The sequence below is a fragment of the Neodiprion fabricii genome, chromosome 6 (genome assembly GCF_021155785.1).
Source record: "Neodiprion fabricii isolate iyNeoFabr1 chromosome 6, iyNeoFabr1.1, whole genome shotgun sequence".
In the NCBI taxonomy this organism is placed as follows: Eukaryota; Metazoa; Arthropoda; class Insecta; order Hymenoptera; family Diprionidae; genus Neodiprion; species Neodiprion fabricii.
The window spans coordinates 10402235-10421021 of NC_060244.1; the positions used below are offsets into that span (position 1 = coordinate 10402235).

The window sequence follows — 18787 nt, forward strand, 5'->3', positions numbered from 1 at the left end:
CTGGGCTGGAGCCGCAGTAAACGCTGCCATATGCAGTACGCAGCTCAATGTCTCAATGGCGTGCGCATCCGCATGCGGCTGACTTTTCAAACGAGTCAGCTATCGTAACGAAAATCAAATGAGAAATGCAAATCGCTGAGTGACGTGTGGATTGAACCGCTTTCTTTGACCGCCTTCGTAGCATTACAATGTGTATCTACCCCGGAGTACAATGCTTGCTCGTTTAATTTCACGAATTTTACGAGATACGCATCGTTTCGTTCCTGGGTTGCGAGTCGATTGGCTAAAATTGAATGTATCGAGAGTCTGTGTTCATATGCCTATGGTGTTTACAAACTGTGCGGTGTAAATTTACTATCGCTCTTCAGTGAGCGATGATGAATTGACGTATCGTGCACCAATTTATTAGAAGTTGTTGAAGTGATATATGAGGAAATACGAGGACCCACGTACTGAAGTCGAAATACCTAAACGTATGTTTCATAACCTAGACAAGCAGTCGTGACGGCATGGAGACAGCTGTATATGGACTGCTGGTGTGATGTAATTCGCCGTAAATGAATACATTGAATATCACCGGAAGGATAGAGCCTGTGATGATATGTCAACGCAGCAACAAATAGGCAGGTTTATGCATTCATTCTTCCAAAATTAGAATGGCACACAAGAAAATTAAAAACCCGCCTACACTTGGGCAACTACTTCAGCATTTACACTAACGTATCCACAATTGCCTGCGCGCAGGCGGACTTGGTGTTCCGATATTGTGCATTCGCCAAATATTTTATTTCCTAATGTTTCAGTTGGTGCGGATATTTTATTAGAATTTCTAGAAGTAGCATTCCATAATATTCTGTACGTCAGGAATTTGTATCCAAAAGAAATTTTTGTACGGAAGCAAATATATGGAATAGCCACACAAGTTTCTGAGCATCCAGAATTGAACACTTACCTGAAAGAAGTACTTAATTCGATCAGAGAATTGATCAGGCATGATGAAAACAGCGTTAGAAAAATCAATCTTTGCTTTTACAATCAGGATAAAACACCGGTAGAGCAATTTGTCTTTGATCTCGGAAAATTAAAGGCTGATCTGGCGGTGTAAGTAACGCATTCGGATTCAAATCATTGTGAATTCTTGTTTCATGATTTTGTACCTATTTTAATTTTATTTTCAGACACGATCCATTCTTTTTAAAAACAGAAGAAGCTCTCAGAACTTTTTGCTTGAAGCTTTCAACATCCGGTTCATATTTGAAACGACTACCTGAAAATGCTACGTTTTCCATTCAAATCCATACCCATGAAGCGGCGCACGCTGCGCTAAATGAAAATCCAAGATGTGAAAATTTTCCCTGGATCGAAGCTGAAGAAGATATGACCGAAATAAAAGAGCAGACTTTGTTACCTCTGAAGTCAATCAATACCGAATATTTGAATCTACAAATGTATGCGTTGGAAAAAGAAAATAAGAACGAAGAGAAGCAGTGATTTGATTGTTTGCTGTTTTCCGTTTTTTCATTCTATTGCGACAAATTACGTGCAAACAAATAATCCTTATACATTTTACAAGATAGTGTAAAAAGTGATTCGCAATGGCACGCTCTGGAGAAAACAATGATCCTGCGCTCATGAACGATCTATTATTGCTTGACGGAATATCTGGATTCGTTGAAGTACATTGCAACAGAAAATTTCAACACGACTACTCTCGTATTTTCAACTGATACGTACATCATATAATGCACAGTCGACCGTTGATAGGTCTTTCAAACAATTTATTCTATTTTCGGCTTACCAATATTATTGCATGATAGCGTTATAGAAAAGGCTTTACGATGTAGTGAGCGCAAAACGCTCACTGTGTTCACACGGCTCATATTTTCCGGTTCAATCTTTTTTTTTTAATCCGTAATACATTTTACATGATATATAAAACCTACAGCTCACTCCTCAATATGTTTTCAATGTAATCTTATTACTATCCACGTACTCACAAATGGTGTTCAATTAAAAATATATTATCATTTTTCAATTGTCTGTACGTTCAATAAAAGGCAGTAATAAGTAAATATATCAAACTTTTCCTAGATCACTCTTCATTTTTCGAAACACATAGAATAAATTTCATTTTGGTACAACAGTCCGACATGAATGTGTATTAGGGTGATCCTTACTTAGGGTGTTGATGATTTTTTTCAGACCACCCCCCAAATCAACTATAAATGATTCAAAAACAATTTCCTAATTCTTTCAGATTTTTATATCAATTCTAACCCATGCCTGCAAATGGATGGATATCACCATTTCAAATACACCTGTTTCAGATACATTCTCAGCATATAATTTATTGTAAGAGTGACGATGTTCGAATTAATCTGTAATTGCGAAGATTTAGTGAGTATTAGTACTACTATCTAAGAAAAAATTCACATCATCATACCAACCAATCTCGACAAATTGCACACCCTAAAAATTTGACTTTTTCTTTTTATTTATAAGAAATTCAATTGTCTATATTACCTGGTATGATGATGTGAATTTTTTCTCAGATAGTAGCACTAATGCTCATTAGAACCTCACATTCATGGATTGTTTCGAACATTCTTACTCTTAGAGTAAAATATATACTAAGAACGTGTCCGAAACACGTGTATTTTAAATTGGGAAATCCTTCCTCTTACAGGCACGGGTTACAGTTGATATAAAAATTTGAAAAAATTGTAAATTGTTTTTGAATTATTTATAGTTAATTTGGTGGGGTGATCCGGAATAAATTCGTCAACATTCTAAATGAGGACCACCGTAATGTGTATGCATAACTTCCGTTAATTCCATCAATTGTTTATCTATGTAATCTTGGTAGCAAAATGGGTATCAACGTTGTCAGGATGATGAAAGGGTAGGCTTGAAAATTCGAACTAGAATTATTGTAGTATTCACCAATCTTTGCTGCATAAGCTGCGACATGGGCTATGTAGTTTTGCTCGTGTGTAGCGTGCAACAGATGGGCGTACGGCCCTGGAAATAAATAGATAGAGAAATGTAATACAAAATGAATGCAAAAATAAACTGCAAAAAATCGAACACAGGCATATGAAGCGTTTTTCATTCAGCAATATATTCCTCTGCAAATTTTTGAAAATCTAGCCAAAATGTCTCTCCACTTGGCACAACATTTGATGGGCAATCGGCATTTTTTTTCAAAAAAAAAAAAAAAAATTCGAAGGTGTTTATTCTTGATGATTGTTTCAGGAATTTCGAAATGAATACAACTAATATGTGTGTTCTTCCCTGTGCAAATTTAAATTCTATTTAGTTCGAGACTGAACTTTGTATTAAATGAGGTATATTTTGTCATAAAGCTTTCGAGTCGATTAAAATAAGTTAACGGATTTACCTATGGCGTATACAAGCGTATCAGTTCCGCTGTGTTGGGCCTCGTCAGTTACTATAGCAGCTTGTTGACTGTAAGTGAAATCAGTGGTATTCTCCAAAGAAGGATCCTTCCTGATAGCCGTGGTGCTGTTATAAACTTCATAAGCCATGTTGTTTGGACCCCCTGTACTGTAGCTCAATACCGTAAAGGGAATGTTGTCGTATTCTGAATTTGTGGCGATTCCTTAAGCGTCAAAGAGTTTGCTATATTAATAATTTCCGCATGAAAACTAGACAAAAAAGCTTCTAAATTACGGTGATTTATAAAGAAACCAATTGTGAATAAACATTTTCACGATTAATTCACATTTCACAATCAGGGACGCATTTTATTTACTCAAGAACACTGTTAAATTTTTAACTGTTGAATCGTTCACATTAAATTCATTTTACTGTCAGATAAAAACATCTTGATTTGGAACAGCTGGAATAATTTGGTTAAGCGACTACTTTGACCTTCTGAAATGGCGTTTCTCAGTTGTATACTTCACTATTCAAATGTTTTCAATATCTTTTCATTGATTTCTAACGTAATTGTTTATTTCTAATACATGTTCCCTTTTCGTCTAAAGAGACAAAATGAATGAGTTTTGTTATTTATTTAAAAAATTGGCATACCAAGAACGTCTTGTCCTCTGTCGGCACCTGAATTGAATGTCATGGCGTGCCCATGGTCGCTCGTGACAATGACCAAAGTTTCAGTGGTGTCAATAAGTTTTAAGGTAGCACTTACTGCCTCAGAAAATCTGATTGTCTCTCTTAATGCTTGCGCAGCATGTCCACGATGGTGTGCATAATCAATTAAACCCCCTTCGACCTGAGAGTAATAATAACATCGTACGCTCGGACCATATCGATTTGCGAATAATTCAACATGATCATTGTTTACTATTCATCAAAGTGAGTGTCGTCGACTGTGGAATCTTAATAAAAACACGTCAATGTTCAAACCGTACCGCAAGCACGAATCCCTTCTCTGCTTTCTGAAGAATTTTTATAGCTGCAACCGTCATGTTTTCCAAGCTTGGCTGTCCTTTGGGACCGGTGTCTCTGTTCCAATCCATGTTCAAGTGAGCATTGTTGAATATGCCCATAAGAAAGTCAGTATTTTCCGTATCAACACTAAACAATTCTTCGTTGTTCTGAACAACGACATTCGAGAAATTTCTTGCAGTCTTGTCCGCGGCCCATTCGTCTATTAATTTTCTCCCATCCTGCCTGTAGCAACTCCAAGTATTTACCTCGTCATTTTCCAAACCGGTGGAATTACTTTGTAACTGTTGTCTGCCACCTCCCATAATAACCTGTGCAAAATACGCTTAAATGTGTTTATTGTGGTGGTTTTTTATTTAACTTTTTTTTTCTTGTTACGTACATTTCGAAAAGTTAGTTTTTAGCCTCAAGCGAAGCCTCGTGAAACCTGAACTCGATAGCAAAATTTCTAAAAGGTGACTAATCTGGTTTAAATTTTTCAAATAGTCTAACCGAAATATCTCAAAAACTATACAAGTTGGCAAGCGGTTTTTGATTTCACTTTGCAGATAGTCAAATTTTCTATAAAAAAGTCAAGACTAATATGCACCTAAATGTTTATCAGGTATTCGATACGAACGTTTAAAATAATACGAACGTGCATAAGCACATTTAGCTATATAGTAGTCTCAACCTTTTTTTATAGAAAATTTCATCATCTACAAAATAAAACCAAAAATAACTTTCCAACTTGTATAGTTTTTGAGATATTTCGGTAGGAGTGTTTGAAAAATTCAAACCAGATGAGTCACCTTTTAGAATTTTGCTACAGAGTTCCGGTTTCACGAGGCTTCGTTTTAAACTAAAACTAACTTTTCGAAGGGTACGTGAGAAGACAAAAAAAAGTTAAAAAACCACCCAAGTGATTATAATCATTTCCAAATCCTTACGATGTCCATGCAATTAGCGAAGCGCCTTGTTATATACAATTCACATTACACGGTCTAAATGACACCTTACCGACGGAATAGTCTGTTGATAACGTCGAGATCCTAGGTTAGTTTACTCATTAAATAATATGGTCATTTACCTTTATATCCTTGCCCGGCTTATTCTCGACGAGTTGCCTCGCTATATCTTTACACTTAGCGGCGCTGGCCGGCATATTAGCTTCGCATTCCCATTTTCTGCTGGCCGAGTGCGCATAGAGTGCCGACGGAGTAGCGTGAGTAACTCTCGTTGTCGTGACGAATCCTGTTTTCAGTGGAAATCAAAATGAACAACGTTGTATATGGCCGCGTTGTGCGAGGTGTTGCGGATACGGGTCAAAACTGGAATCAGACGTAACCCACCGGTCGAGGCGTTAGATTACGGTCGATAATGCAGGACGGTCTCCTGGCTGATTGTTAACTTCAATTTTCACACCAATTATGGAGCAATGTTAATCATCAGGGTCTGATTATACTCGATAAACTTCCGTGTACCTCACCTGTGTCTTTACCAGCAGCTTGAGCCCAGGCCAGGATTGAATCGACGTGATAATCTTCGTTGAGACTCGCTTCGCAATCGTTCAGCGGTACGTTACTGTCGACGCCGGTGACCTTGTAGTTCGTTTTAACACCGCAAAAGACTGCAGTGGCGGTAGAGGCGGAATCCGGGACTTGCTTGTCTGAGTCGTAAGTCTGCGAAATTCATTTCATTCAACGTGAAAAAAGCGATCATCTCGTTCGAATGATAGGTAAATTATGCCAAATGTGTGGAAAGATGCGGCAAATCGAGCAGAAGGAGACGCTAACAATCGTGCAGATTAGTCAGACGTAAGTTAACTAATTTCACTGTTTAGTTGATGAATGATAAATGTATTATAAAACATAATGTCGTCGCCGTGTCTGAACGGTCTGAACGGTCTGAACTCTTACGCATCAACGTATGGCCGATGTGAAAATTAATGACCGATACCGTATTCTAAGTTCAAGTTTAGGCATCATTTGAAAATCTGACCGCTCGTTATGCCCGAAGAAAGTAGCTCGGTGGATTTCGACAGTTCATTCGAAATTATATTCACGTTTCCATCACTCTTGAAGTTAGTAACGTTATCGTAACGATTGATGCTGAGGAAAAACAAAACACACGCAATAAAATAAACAAACTCATATTCCGTAATTTTAGTTCCTTCAAACTCATTGTAAAATTGAGAAAACAGAGATTTTTTCCCTAATGATTCTTTACGATAACGTTACTAACTTCAACCCCTAACGTTTCCTAAGTTCAACAGTTAATACTAAAGTTCGGGGCTTACACAGTCTTCATTCGAATTTGTGCAATACTTATAAAAGTGAAATACGGTTTGCAGAGCACCGAAGTCACAATGCAGGAATGACACAGGTAGATTATTTTGCATTCGACCTTGGATGCCCCGAACCGACATGCGGCCTTATAGTCCATTACGGCTTATCGCCATGCATATATCTATTTTTATGTACTACATTAGTATATATTTGTAAAAGTTACGTTCCGAATTGAGTGCTGAGTAAACATTGCAGGTATACGAATAAAATTCCGCATCAGGCTGAAGTTTGTAACGTTATCATAATGATGCATCTTTGGAAAAGCTCGTTATTTTGCAACTTTAGATGATTACCTGAAATTTAAGAAACCTTTAATAAAGCATGAAAAAATTCAAATTTTGTAAATTCAACTTCTAGAGTTAATCTAAAGGTGCAATATGGTAAATTTTGTTTCAACGTTTCGATAATACAACCTTACTAACTTCAGCCTCGTAATTTCGCACATTGTGAAAATGACACCAATTCTGAATACATATTCGTCGACTAACTGAAATTCTTACAAACATTGATTTTGTATCAATCAAGGTTTGCTCAGATCTAACGATAAAGTAAATGCGCATAATGTGAAAGATGTGATTGACGGGATTTTCTTGGACTTATCAAAATTTACTTATAATTGAATCGCGATTCGTGATCAACTTTATCTTCACCTGTTACGCAGACATCTGTTGGGCAAGTTTTGTTTCTCCGAAACACTTGTCATTGCTTCCTTCTTTCTTTCACTTCAAACCACTTACGTTAATGTGTATGTATATCCGTGGTTATTTTCGGATACAGCATAGATAAAGCTACTGACACGAAAATTTCTTCTATTCGACAGTCGTGTATCTCCTCGCTCTGCACAATTTCCAAGGTCTCTACGTAAGGTCTATGACATCGCGTTTTGCCTTTAATTGCAAGTATGGCACTGTGCCCACAGCACACATTATACTTATGTAGACGTATACGTCGCATCAGCAGATCTGACAGACTAGCCGAACTTCTGTTTCTACATTCGCAGCTGGAATTTTTCGTTCGAGTCATAAAACAAATCGCGTCTATTTATCGCATTTGCGTAATAAAATTCTACGAATTATACAACGTTTCACAATTTTCAAACAAATACTGGTGACTTCGTTATTTAGCCTGCCGGGTCTGCCAAGGCTCTGATTTTCTCTCGTTTACTTTTTTTTCAATCTCCTTCTCGTGAAGCATGAGTAGCTAAATGTATGACTGAAATATCTTTTTCTGTTATACCTTCGTCACGGCGATGTGAGGGAATTTCTCCCACGCGAGATAACTCTCCTCTCCGGCATTGTAGATCCTACTCGCTGCGATGGTTTCGAGGCTCATACCATCTCCGAGAAATATGATCACGTTCTTGGCTGTATTTGTATTCCACGCGTACGACAATGATTCTTTCAAGTCCAGGTTTGCTGACTGATACCAATAATGTTTATCTGTGGTGTCAAGTCAAACAAAAAAGAGAATAATAAGTAATGACAATTTCACACCTGTCCCTACTCGATTTATACTATAAAGGCAATATGCATTGTACTATATTATCAGCTCATTTGAAGAATTTATCTCTGATTTGACTATATATAGTATTACCAGGAATTGCGAATGATCACTTATAATCGACGTAGGGCAAATACACCAGTGAATCAACTAACAACCGTTTCAAAATTACTGTGGATAATTTTATATTCCTGTAGTTTGTTCGTATTTTCTGGTATCTATTCGTACACTGGTGTAGAACTCTGTCAAATGATTATTTCTTCTCCAAAAAAATTTCGGGTCTGCGATGTTCAAATTTCTCTATCCATCATAATATTGACGAAATGTCGGTACGGAACCTGAATTGAGAACTCACCTTCGGCGCAATATGTTTCGTCTACGAAAATCAGCGGTATCGTCACGGCTAGGAATATACGAAAGATTGATACAACTGTTTGAGGAAAAGAACCCATAATGTCTCGAAGCGAAAAGCCGAAAGCAGACTCGTTGCTCGCGAAGCGTTCAAACTACTAGCATCAAGTGACTCTCCGCTGGGTTTACTTGCATTCAAACTTAGACAAGTGTTGGTGGGACAGCCAGTGCCGGCCCAAGAGGGGTGCAAACGATACGAGCGCACAGGGCCCCGCGTTTCTGAGGCCCCGCACCGACACTCGCTGGCCGATTATCTAGTGAGAAAAGTGAAAATGTTTTGTTGGGGTCGAGTTATAACGGCTGCTCGTACTTCGCAAGTTTTTATCGCCAGGTGTGAGAATTAACGAAATGTTCGTATTTGAAAAAAAGACAAGTGTTGAATGTAATTTTTTTTATTGAATTTTACATGATAATATATTTCATCGTCGTTTATTATTATACTACTAAATCGTGCTGATAAAAAGTGAATTGTAAATATATATAGAGCTTTCCATGCCAGTTGGCAAGACTTTGAAAGTTGACATTTTTAATTTGGCTGAAATTTGACTATCTTTGTTCAATCTGTGAAAAAAGATTGCTTGATTTTTTGCAAGTTGTTTACTTGCGTGCCAGTCAACGTGTTAAATATGGTTTTGGTGTAATAAATTTCTGAAAATGCTTTTTCAAACGCTTATATCTTTGCTTCCACTGCGTGGATTTACAAAAATAAGCCGATGAAATTGTACAGGAAGAAGCCATTATTTAGGTAACATATTTCGGCGATGCTACGGCTTTGTCTTCACACTTAATTCACACAATTTGAAATATAAGAATCGAATTTTCGGGATGTACCTCTCTTTTGAAAATTTAAAACAATTTATTTCAACTGTATCCAAATTTTATCTCTGTTCTGAAAATTGTGTCGAGCTTTTTTGCAATATTCGTCGCATCTGCGGAAAGACCTTTTTCAAGATTGAAACTAATAAAAGATTACTTTATCCCTAGCATTAGTCAGGAACGATTGATTTCCTAAGCCATGAAATCCAAAGTGGCTAAAAAATTAAATTATGATGATATTAACAACGAGTTTGCTATAATACATGTCAGTAAATGAACGAAAAATTACATATTCTAACCTTATTATTCATTCATTAAATGATTTTTGATGTGATTGAATTATGAACTTCATAAAAATAATTTAATCATTCATAATTTTCAAGCATACCTTAAGTCCTTACTATAACAATTTGTGCAATGTAACAAATAGCAAAATGTAATAAGTCGTTACTTCCTTATACGAAATTTGTTTTAAGGCCCGCCAGGTCGACTTTGCACCAGGCCCTGATTTTCTTTGGGCTGGCATTGGCGACAGCCGCGTTTTTACAGCTAATGTGCGAGAGAAACGGGAAAAAGTGGGGATAGAATAAAAGAGTCACGAGAGGTAGCAAGGCCGCGTTTCTATGAAAGAGTTTTAAGAGGACGTTACAGTCAGTCCTTACCGACCGAGTAAAGTGGCACTTAATTTGACTATTATCAAAGCCTAGGCACCACTAACCGTAAAAATTCCGCAGATAGCGTAATTCTACACGATGCAAAGATGAATGAAAAGTTTCAAAAACTTTATTGTTTCACGTGAGAATAACGCTCAAAAATGTATTTTTGCACAATCCGTGGAAAATCAATTTTTTTTGTAGTTTTCAGGTCATAAATAAATATTTTTCGAATTCAGCGATGAAAAAGTAATACATTGTCCTGTTTCGAGCTTATCCCATTCGTTTTTTCATTGAAATACAAAAATATGAACAAGGTCACTCGGTCGATAAGGTTAGTATTAGGTTACATGACCTCAACGATCAGCGTTTGTGAAACATAATGTACAGTGGAACCGAGTATGAGTGTAGATCGCAAGAGTGATGTGAGAGTTCTTAGTCTGCTAGAAAGGTTGTCAGCAATGGTTGAGAAAAGTATTGAAGCTAAAATATAACTATCTTCATAGCACAGAAAAATATCTGTATAAAGTCTTGAATTTGAAACGAAACAGCCTGATAATCGGCAACTTTGTATATATCACAGATTGAAAGGCGACGAATTACTGAAAAGTGATTTGTGTCGTAATAATATGTTCCATTTGTAAAATGATCTTGACGAAATTAGTTTGAATAACGTAAATAACAATTTCAATATCAGACTCAAAAAATTCTGCAGCAATAAAATTAATCCCTCAGGTTGTTATAAAATCGGCGTCTGTAATTCTCTGGATGAAATGAAATAATTGAAACGCATCAACTCTTTGATTGATCTTATTTTTTTATCTTTTGCATCGGCTTATGTTTAACTATATCATTACAATTGTCTGTACCACGTTAGTATGCGGGTCTAAATAACTGAGAGTGGGGCGAGCTTTATCTTCGTCAATGATAAACAGATTAAAGGGATGCGTGGCTGGTAGTGGCCTACCATCAGACCGCTGTTTCAGTTATCAGTCGAAATATACTTAATGCTTGCAGGTATAAATTCGGATGTGTTATCACGCCCTGACCGATTACCTAATTTTTTGCATACTTCGCAAGCTAGATTTAGTATTTTTCTTTCTTCCTTTTCGAAGAATAATTTTGCAAGTAGACATCACCGTAAAAATATATTGATAAGTGTAAGACCGATTGAAAATTCAGTCCAAAAAATAGAAAAAACGAGGATTTTAAATTACATTCTTGCATATTCATTTCGATTCGAGTATTTGTTCGACATATATTGCAGTCCTATACCAGATTTCAATTACGAGATTTGAGACGACTCATATTTACTATCATTTAAGCTCGTGTGTTCCATCATCGCCAAATAATCCCAGACAGTGCTGTCCCTGGTTTTGGAGTTGGAGAACTAATTGGTAGGTTCGGAAAAAATATGGACGGTTGTTAAGGCAGCCCCTGACGACGGTATATTAAACTCTCAGGGTAACTGTTCGGGTATTGATTTTTTTCTCACACTGTAGTGCAAAGCTCATACCGCCAGGTATTCAGTGACGTCTCTTTCGCGGAGTGGTTTGAGCAATGCGAACATACTACACGGAGACGATGGAGACATAGGCACGAATTTGAGCGCAATTTTAAAAATCTATCAATGAATTATGGCAGAAGTCACTACAATTAATCTATATATTTACAGCAAAGTTTGCATATATCTAAGGAATATAACAATTCCAATCCGAGACTCTTATCGCTTGCATTTATGATCGTGAGGTGAATTACGGTATGAATGTACATCAGTACAGTATTAATGTATTTAAATATAATCTCTACATACCTTAAAATTTCTCCGATGAACTAGAGGCACGTCGACTTGATCCAAGTATCAAAAGAAAATTAAACTTGATACAAAAATGACGAGTCAGTATACAGTACGAAAAATACTGTAATACACTGATTCGGGTCCTCATCAAAATATTTAAGAGTTACATTTTGCCGGAGTTACGAACTACGTTTTGAACAATTTCTATCTATTTCCTCAGTTGAAAAGAATTGTTTTGCGTGTCTAAAATAACACAAAAAAACTATAATTGAAGTTTTTATTAATAGGGTTCTTGTTTTCGTTTCTTCTGCACGCCACGAATAAAAATTAGACACCCGAAACAAACACAATGCAATTGATTTAAATAATATTTGTCCAGTCGAACCAACTGATTATAGGTACAATAGTTGAAATACATTTAGTGTATTCAACCAATCGTCAGCTTTATTTGAATGGAGCAAAATGTGGAGGTGCACGATAGTGAGGTGGTGAAATTGATGTAGGGTTACTTGTTTTCGGTAGTTGTTTTTATTCTCGGTATAGTGTTATGTATACTCGTGGTGACGCTTTTGGATAATTAAGTATATTATACTGTAGAGTTCCTAGTTGACAAAGTAAAGGAGCTGGTATTACATTTACATTTTTACGATAAAAAGACAGACACGCAATACCGGGTTTTTCACGTTTGGAATGATTAATCTTCGTACCTTAGCATTGTATGTATTTAAAATTGCAACGAATTAGGTTCATCCAAATGTTAATGCGAGCCCGTTTCGTTTCTCTTTATCGCTTTTAAACTGTTCCGTGGTAAATTGTCTTGTCGAATATTCTCAAACAGCATGTGTTGTGAGTATGCCACGTATGCATTGTACAAAAGCTCTGATATGAATAACAGTCACAGTTTCAAGATCTTCTTTCAATGATCTTCGTATTACTTTTCGGTGAATTTCAACAAAATATAACGTATCAAAAGTTATCATCGCATTTCAAATGAACGGCGTAAGCAAACAACGAAAGTAAGTAATGGAGACGTTTTCGACATTGCCAACACTGGCAATAAGCTATCTCGCCAGAAATAGCTGATTTTCTTGAATCTACTTCTGCTAATGGAACCTCTTCGTATAGCCTCGAGACATGGTTACAAAATTCCTGGTATACAGCAAAAAATAATGTTTACCGTTGATGCAAATGTATACGAGATGTCTGTAATGTAAACGATACTTGCATTTGCGTATCCGATATTCTGGATCATTCTAACCAGAGTATAACCCCCACGGTTTTCAATTTCATTTTCCTGCTAGTATTATAACGTCGTAGGGTATCTAAATTATTTAATTTTTGAAGACGGATTTTCCTGTAAATAATTACGCAGTCGGAGAAATCATACATTATAGCAATAATTAATTTTTATGAAGTTAATCTACACGGTAAATCAATAAATACTTTACCGAGATAAGAATATAAAAATATTGAGCCTAGACCGGATACAAAAGTTAAGGATATACGAGGAAATCGATACGAAACAAGAAGCTTTAATACAACAGAAAAAATGGCACAAAATGATCCGTAAGAAGACCGAGATTTAAACACGAACAACAAAATCCTCAAGCTGGAGATTTTACTTCTTTTCCTCAAATTTTTGTCTAATTATCTACATTTTTTCAAATTGAATAGTTTTTTTACTCACATCCTCCTATCTCTAAAACTGAATGCACGCTCATCTTACCTATGGTTTAAAAAGTTTTTTCCAAAGAATTTGCCGTGAGAATTTCATGAAAGATTTGATTATGGCTAACATTGATTTCGTTAATCGAATGCCAAGCAGAAAACTAATATTTTCTCCAATCTATAACTCTGCCAATGGTTTTTATCGTAGCGCCCTTCAACATACTGGAGAGGTAATAAAATTAAGTATGGTGAGGGTGACGGGCCAGAGTGAGATGGCCGAGAACACCCCATGTACAGATATGCATATATGTAATGCACACGCAGGTGTATAAATTAGCGCGTCGCTAATCACAAAGGTCTAAAAGAGTTAATCGGACTCGATTAACACCTTGTGCAATGTCTCCACGTACCTCGTTTGCGTATATTTCATTCCCGACGCAGGGAATACACCATAAATGATGAAGTCCGATGAAGCTGGAACGAAAGTACCGGAGAAAGAGAATTTTATAGCAAAAGTGTATTATTTGTATTAAAGAGAGATTTGTACATGATATTCAAAGAAATAAATATAGAGGGAAGTTGGAATTGGGGATTATAATAGAAGAAAGGTGACATGATAAACGAGACAAACATTTATTGCACAGACTATTTTCATCCATTTAATAACGTTTATTGTATTAAAATTCAAGATATTCAATAATAGACTGAGAGGTACCTTTAAAAAAAATTTTATTTCTTTAGTACATTAACGTAGTTTGAAAACTTCACGTAGAAAGTTTCCAATTTCGGGTGTAGGTTTAAGTTTTTCATGTCATGCATATTTGACCGGTGATCTAGGTACATGCGTATATATACATTTAGTAGATAATATTAATTAGACAAACCAGGTATAATAACGCGACCGGATGAGTTTATAACAAGAAGACGCGCGTGGGCCTCGCGCATTGAAAGTAAAATGAGAAGAATCTATTGATCGCCTATTTTTTCTTACCCCGTCGTCGTTGCTTGGGGGGGTCGGAACGGACGGAATTAAAGATGGCGGGAGTTTTTCCATTGTCTTTCCCCTACTCCCCCCCCGCCCCTCAACCACCCCCACCCCCGTCCCTTCCACCCTTCTCCGGCCGGCCACCCTTCCGCCCCCCGACTCCCACCCCACTTTGCGAAGCGAGCCGAAGCAAAGGAAAGTAAAATGAAGTGAAGGAACGGAAAGGAAAGGAACGGCAAGAAAAGGAGGGATGAAAAATGGGCAGGGATATTTTAAAGGGAAATTTAGACGGAGGCTGGCCTCCACCCCCTCCTCGCTTTTATCTCTCTCTCTCGTTATTATGCCCTCTTTTTCTCACCCTCGCGCATTCGCATCCCTCTTACAGATACTGCCGAAAGAGCGCAACGGTTTGAGATAAACTCGTTTCTTGACGAATTTGAATGAAAGAAATTAGCCAGCGGAAATACGATCAGCACACGAGTTGTCTGTATTTTTTTTTTTTTTATACAATCGTACAGCGTATAATGTCGAATAATCTGATTTCTGGATATTTTGCGAAATGATGGAGCTGTGTAGATTGGTATTATATTCAGCTGTTAGAATTTCATCGCGGTTAATTAATATCGACAGTTGTATAGAACGATTGGGTAATTGAATAGTCGCGTTGTAGGAATTAGTGAAATTAAATCGAACGCAACGTCATAATCATATTCCCATCAGCTCGCAACGTTTTAATTACACCTATATATCGTCAAATATTCCGTTGTGTTATTTCCTCGCGGACAGATGCCCAAATGCTTTGAATGTGAGAATTTTCCCAAAATGAAACGTCGCGGAGTAAATGAGATTACCCTAAAAATTAGGTACTCGTATGGCGGGTAAAAACTTTGTACACTCACCATTTCCACCAGAAAGCATCTTGAATCGCAACTTTGTGACTTGAGAAACTTGCGTTGAGCAAGGTTAGTTTTTGGAACGGTTTGCTACCGCCTCAGTCTACAGTTAAGAACGATTAACTCGAAACTATTTTCCAAGTTCACTAAGTGATCATTTTATCCTTATGTCGCGTCGCGCGGATTACATGATTCCACAGCATGTTCGTACTCGTTATTAGAACCGCTGAATTGCGTATTATATGTTATACCTGAATATTAAACATTAATAATGATATTATAAATTATTGAATTTCTCTTATTTACAACAATATTAAATTGTGTTTTGTATCATATTTGGTATTTCTATGGTAAGTTCATTTTATCAGCTTGACGTCATGACTCTACAAAAATCGTAAACTCAGTTTCTTCGAAATACTTTTTACCATCATCAACGGAACGAATCGTAATTAAATCGTAAGTAGAGATGATGATCCATTCCTAGATCATTTCATTTCTTCCTCCCAGTTCAATTAATCAAGGATTGACCATTTTTAACTTGGGTCAAGTTTATATTTTCGTCCGTCACGCTTTTTGGGAAGATAGGAAGAGATTCTGAAAACAATCTTTCCGAGCGAGCGAGCTGTGGTTAGAGTCAAGTTTTTGGCACAAAATATAGCGAAAAGATGTACTCTAGATGTTTTCGTTGCGTCAAGAGGGTAGAACGTCGGAGTAGACGTAGAAATGCGTATAATAAGTGAGGCCGAGAAACAAGCGCGCGGTGGTGCGGGGGTGACAAGGGGAGGGGGATAATGCGAAATGTATGTAGGGAAATATCGCGACTTAATTGTTCTTGTTTTCGCGAAGACGAGATGCGGCGCGGCCCTGTTTTTTATTGCGTTTGGACAGGCGCGTTCGCTTGGTTTTGTGTATTAAAATAAGTAGATGTACGTAGACGTCGTCTCACCTACCCGGTGTTGAAAACTTTTCACGGAAATGTCAACTTTCAAGTTACAAACCCAGAGTTCAAACGGAGATAAGGCAGGCGGTACTCGTTTACTCTCCCAAAGTTCACCTCAAAGCGTGTTGCCGCATTGTCTTATTTTGTCACAACGGATTCGAATCGAAAATGCCACAAAAGCGGTGCTGCAAATAAAAAGAAAAGATATTTATTCATCAAATCTGACAATTTTCGTTCGCGAACTCTGACCAGTCCTTTTTCTCTTTCTTAGGTGAACATCAAATTACACGTTCTCTCTGGATTGTGTTACAAAAATAATTAGGCGTGCTGAAGCGTTAATATTTTACACTCACCTAATCTTATGATAAAAAGAAAAAGAATGCTGGCAACTTAGGAAATTGATATTGGTAAGCCTTCTACTTCGACGGAACATATAATTGTGTCGAGTTGCCAGGTTCTGACTATTACAGCTATGAAATCGAAAACGCTAAGTTAAGATGCTGAGAATTCGGCAATCCAAGTACCTCAGAGCTTCTCGAATCGTGGTACCAGATCACTTTCGATTACGTTGACCCTCCTTCGTTTTCTTCCGAATTCTACAAACCCGTAACCTCGCAAAATTTACGTCTATCTTTCTACACGATGAAAATACCAAAAGTCAATTTCACGCTTAGCAAATTTCTACTGTACACCCTCAACACCAATGATCTGTTTAAAGTCTCTCTGCACGATATTTGACTTCCGTTATCATCTACGTTCCAAATAACCCATACGACAATTGTAAGACTTGTACCAATCTCACCAAAAATCGTTTTCAAAGATGTGGCTGGGAAGCTCGTCTCTTTTCCCGAGTAATTGTAGAGGAGAATTAAAAAAAGTCTGTACAAGTGCCTGCGTCAAAAAATAACAAACCCGGCGAAAACCTATTTTTCTTTCACCGCATAGTTATTTATCCCTTGAATTCGTTTGCGGAATTTTATTTTGAAAAAGATGCCAACTTACATCCTTTTTAATTCACCTTTTCAACCGGCACGCGACGCCTTCTCCAAAGCATGACACCAGCGATTTGTCTTGACCAAAATCTCTGCAGCCAAATGTCCTCGATCGAGATGCTTCTGCGACTGACTTCGGTCACGAACTACAAACACGTTACGGACACCCCGCGTGTAGGAAAGCTTCTGCCGCTCTAGAAGCGGTGTGTATAAATGTTCAGGGGACGCGGTACAGGCGTAACCGTAGCTTTAATGTCCCGTGGTCATACGGACAGCGATCACGGCCGGTCAAACTGGTATGCAAATTATCTGACCACCCCGAAAAGGGTTTATTTCATTTTTTTTTCCCTTCCCTTTTATTATCCATCCGGGCAGTTTCAAGCAGCTGTCCGCGACCGACGAGCATTTCTGCCCTATTACGCACCGCCCATCCAGACTCCTTCAACGGCCCGACAATTGTGTATATTTTACATAACACACATATTGTCTATTCACCCAATTATTGGACAGTTGGCATGATTTTGATACGGCGCGATGCACCGAACGATCGTTTGGTTTTACGGGGACATAAATATTCGCTGACCATTCGTTAACAGTCGCAGTTATCGATACCGTCGAAACTTTTCTATCGTATACGAATTAGGTATAATCGAGTCGATTGAATTTAATAGCAGCTCGTATACAGAGAGAAAAATTAACCGAAGATCAATAATTAATGCATCTTATTTAAACAGACTTCTCGTATTGAAATTATCGATTTTCATTCGTCATCAGCCATTCTTGTTACATGTACTGACCATTCGGTCGACGGCGATGGGAAGGAAAACTAAGATATTTTTTTCAAATTTTAACAAACACCTGGTATTTTTTTCTCTCCAATTTCTTGCGAGCGAACGTAAACAACATCGCCCTACGTATCTAACTAGTTATAAAATTTTTAATTCCTCACTCACCTTGTTATCGAATTTTTCATTCCATACTTTTCCTTCTACACCGCAGCAATTTTCTTTCTCCGTCCCTCGACTTGCGTGTTTTGCCTGTACGCAAAGTAAGAAATTAAGGGTGGAAAAGTGTTTTTCACCCCACCTTGTACGATATAAACTGGAGGGGTCAAAAAGTAAAACAAAACGAAATAAGATATCAAAAAAAAAAAAAAAAATAAAGAAATGAACGGAGAAAAAGAGAAGTCAAATAGACTGCGCAAAGTTATTAAAATTCACAGCAGCTCCAAGCTTGTGCCGGCTTAGAAATTAATTTGAGTTGGTTAATTTTTTCATGTAAATGCTAATTTCCTCTCCTTCAGCGTGTCGCTAATTAAGGTATAATATATAAGCTGAGGCTTTGATATTACAAAAATTATTGAAAAGAATTTT

General features: G+C 37.3%; 2 protein-coding genes and 1 long non-coding RNA gene across 4 annotated transcripts in view; 2 read left to right on the plus strand and 1 right to left on the minus strand.

The window, feature by feature from the left end:
• Positions 1–61: 61 nt before the first annotated feature.
• LOC124185416 (mitotic spindle assembly checkpoint protein MAD2B) lies at positions 62–2705 on the plus strand. The gene is made up of 3 exons (XM_046576179.1): positions 62–623; positions 804–1101; positions 1179–2705. The coding sequence occupies exons 1-3, from the start codon at positions 602–604 to the stop codon at positions 1489–1491; spliced, it is 633 nt and encodes a 210-aa protein (XP_046432135.1). The 5' UTR covers positions 62–601; the 3' UTR covers positions 1492–2705.
• On the minus strand, positions 2557–8780 carry LOC124185415 (alkaline phosphatase-like). 2 transcript variants are annotated; one of them, XM_046576177.1, is made up of 8 exons: positions 8614–8780; positions 7995–8197; positions 5900–6092; positions 5501–5664; positions 4395–4742; positions 4057–4255; positions 3401–3622; positions 2557–3021 (listed from the first exon to the last, which is right to left on the minus strand). In XM_046576177.1, exons 1-8 carry the CDS (start codon positions 8708–8710, stop codon positions 2846–2848), a joined length of 1602 nt encoding a protein of 533 aa, XP_046432133.1. In that variant the 5' UTR covers positions 8711–8780; the 3' UTR covers positions 2557–2845. The 2 variants fall into 2 exon arrangements, with proteins under 2 accessions (XP_046432133.1, XP_046432134.1); XM_046576178.1 differs by lacking the exon at positions 8614–8780 and adding an exon at positions 8417–8468.
• Positions 6026–18787, plus strand: part of LOC124185420 — a 67793-nt gene continuing 55031 nt past the window's right edge. The window contains exon 1 of the long non-coding RNA XR_006871389.1: positions 6026–6227. This is a non-coding gene — a long non-coding RNA (uncharacterized LOC124185420). The remainder of the gene's footprint in view (positions 6228–18787) is intronic.

Bases quoted from the DNA above. Each gene is read 5' to 3' on its own strand.
- LOC124185415 (XM_046576177.1), bottom strand. From the start codon at position 8,710: ATGGGTTCTTTTCCTCAAACAGTTGTATCAATCTTTCGTATATTCCTA. The intron at 4,743-5,500 runs GTAAATGACCAT...TATTTTGCACAG, and splicing joins AGCCGGGCAAGGATATAAAG to GTTATTATGGGAGGTGGCAG. The intron at 3,623-4,056 runs GTATGCCAATTT...TTGACGCTTAAG, and splicing joins CAGAGGACAAGACGTTCTTG to GAATCGCCACAAATTCAGAA.
- LOC124185416 (XM_046576179.1), top strand. From the start codon at position 602: ATGTCAACGCAGCAACAAATAG. The intron at 624-803 runs GCAGGTTTATGC...CTAATGTTTCAG, and splicing joins GTCAACGCAGCAACAAATAG to TTGGTGCGGATATTTTATTA. The intron at 1,102-1,178 runs GTAAGTAACGCA...TTTTATTTTCAG, and splicing joins TTAAAGGCTGATCTGGCGGT to ACACGATCCATTCTTTTTAA.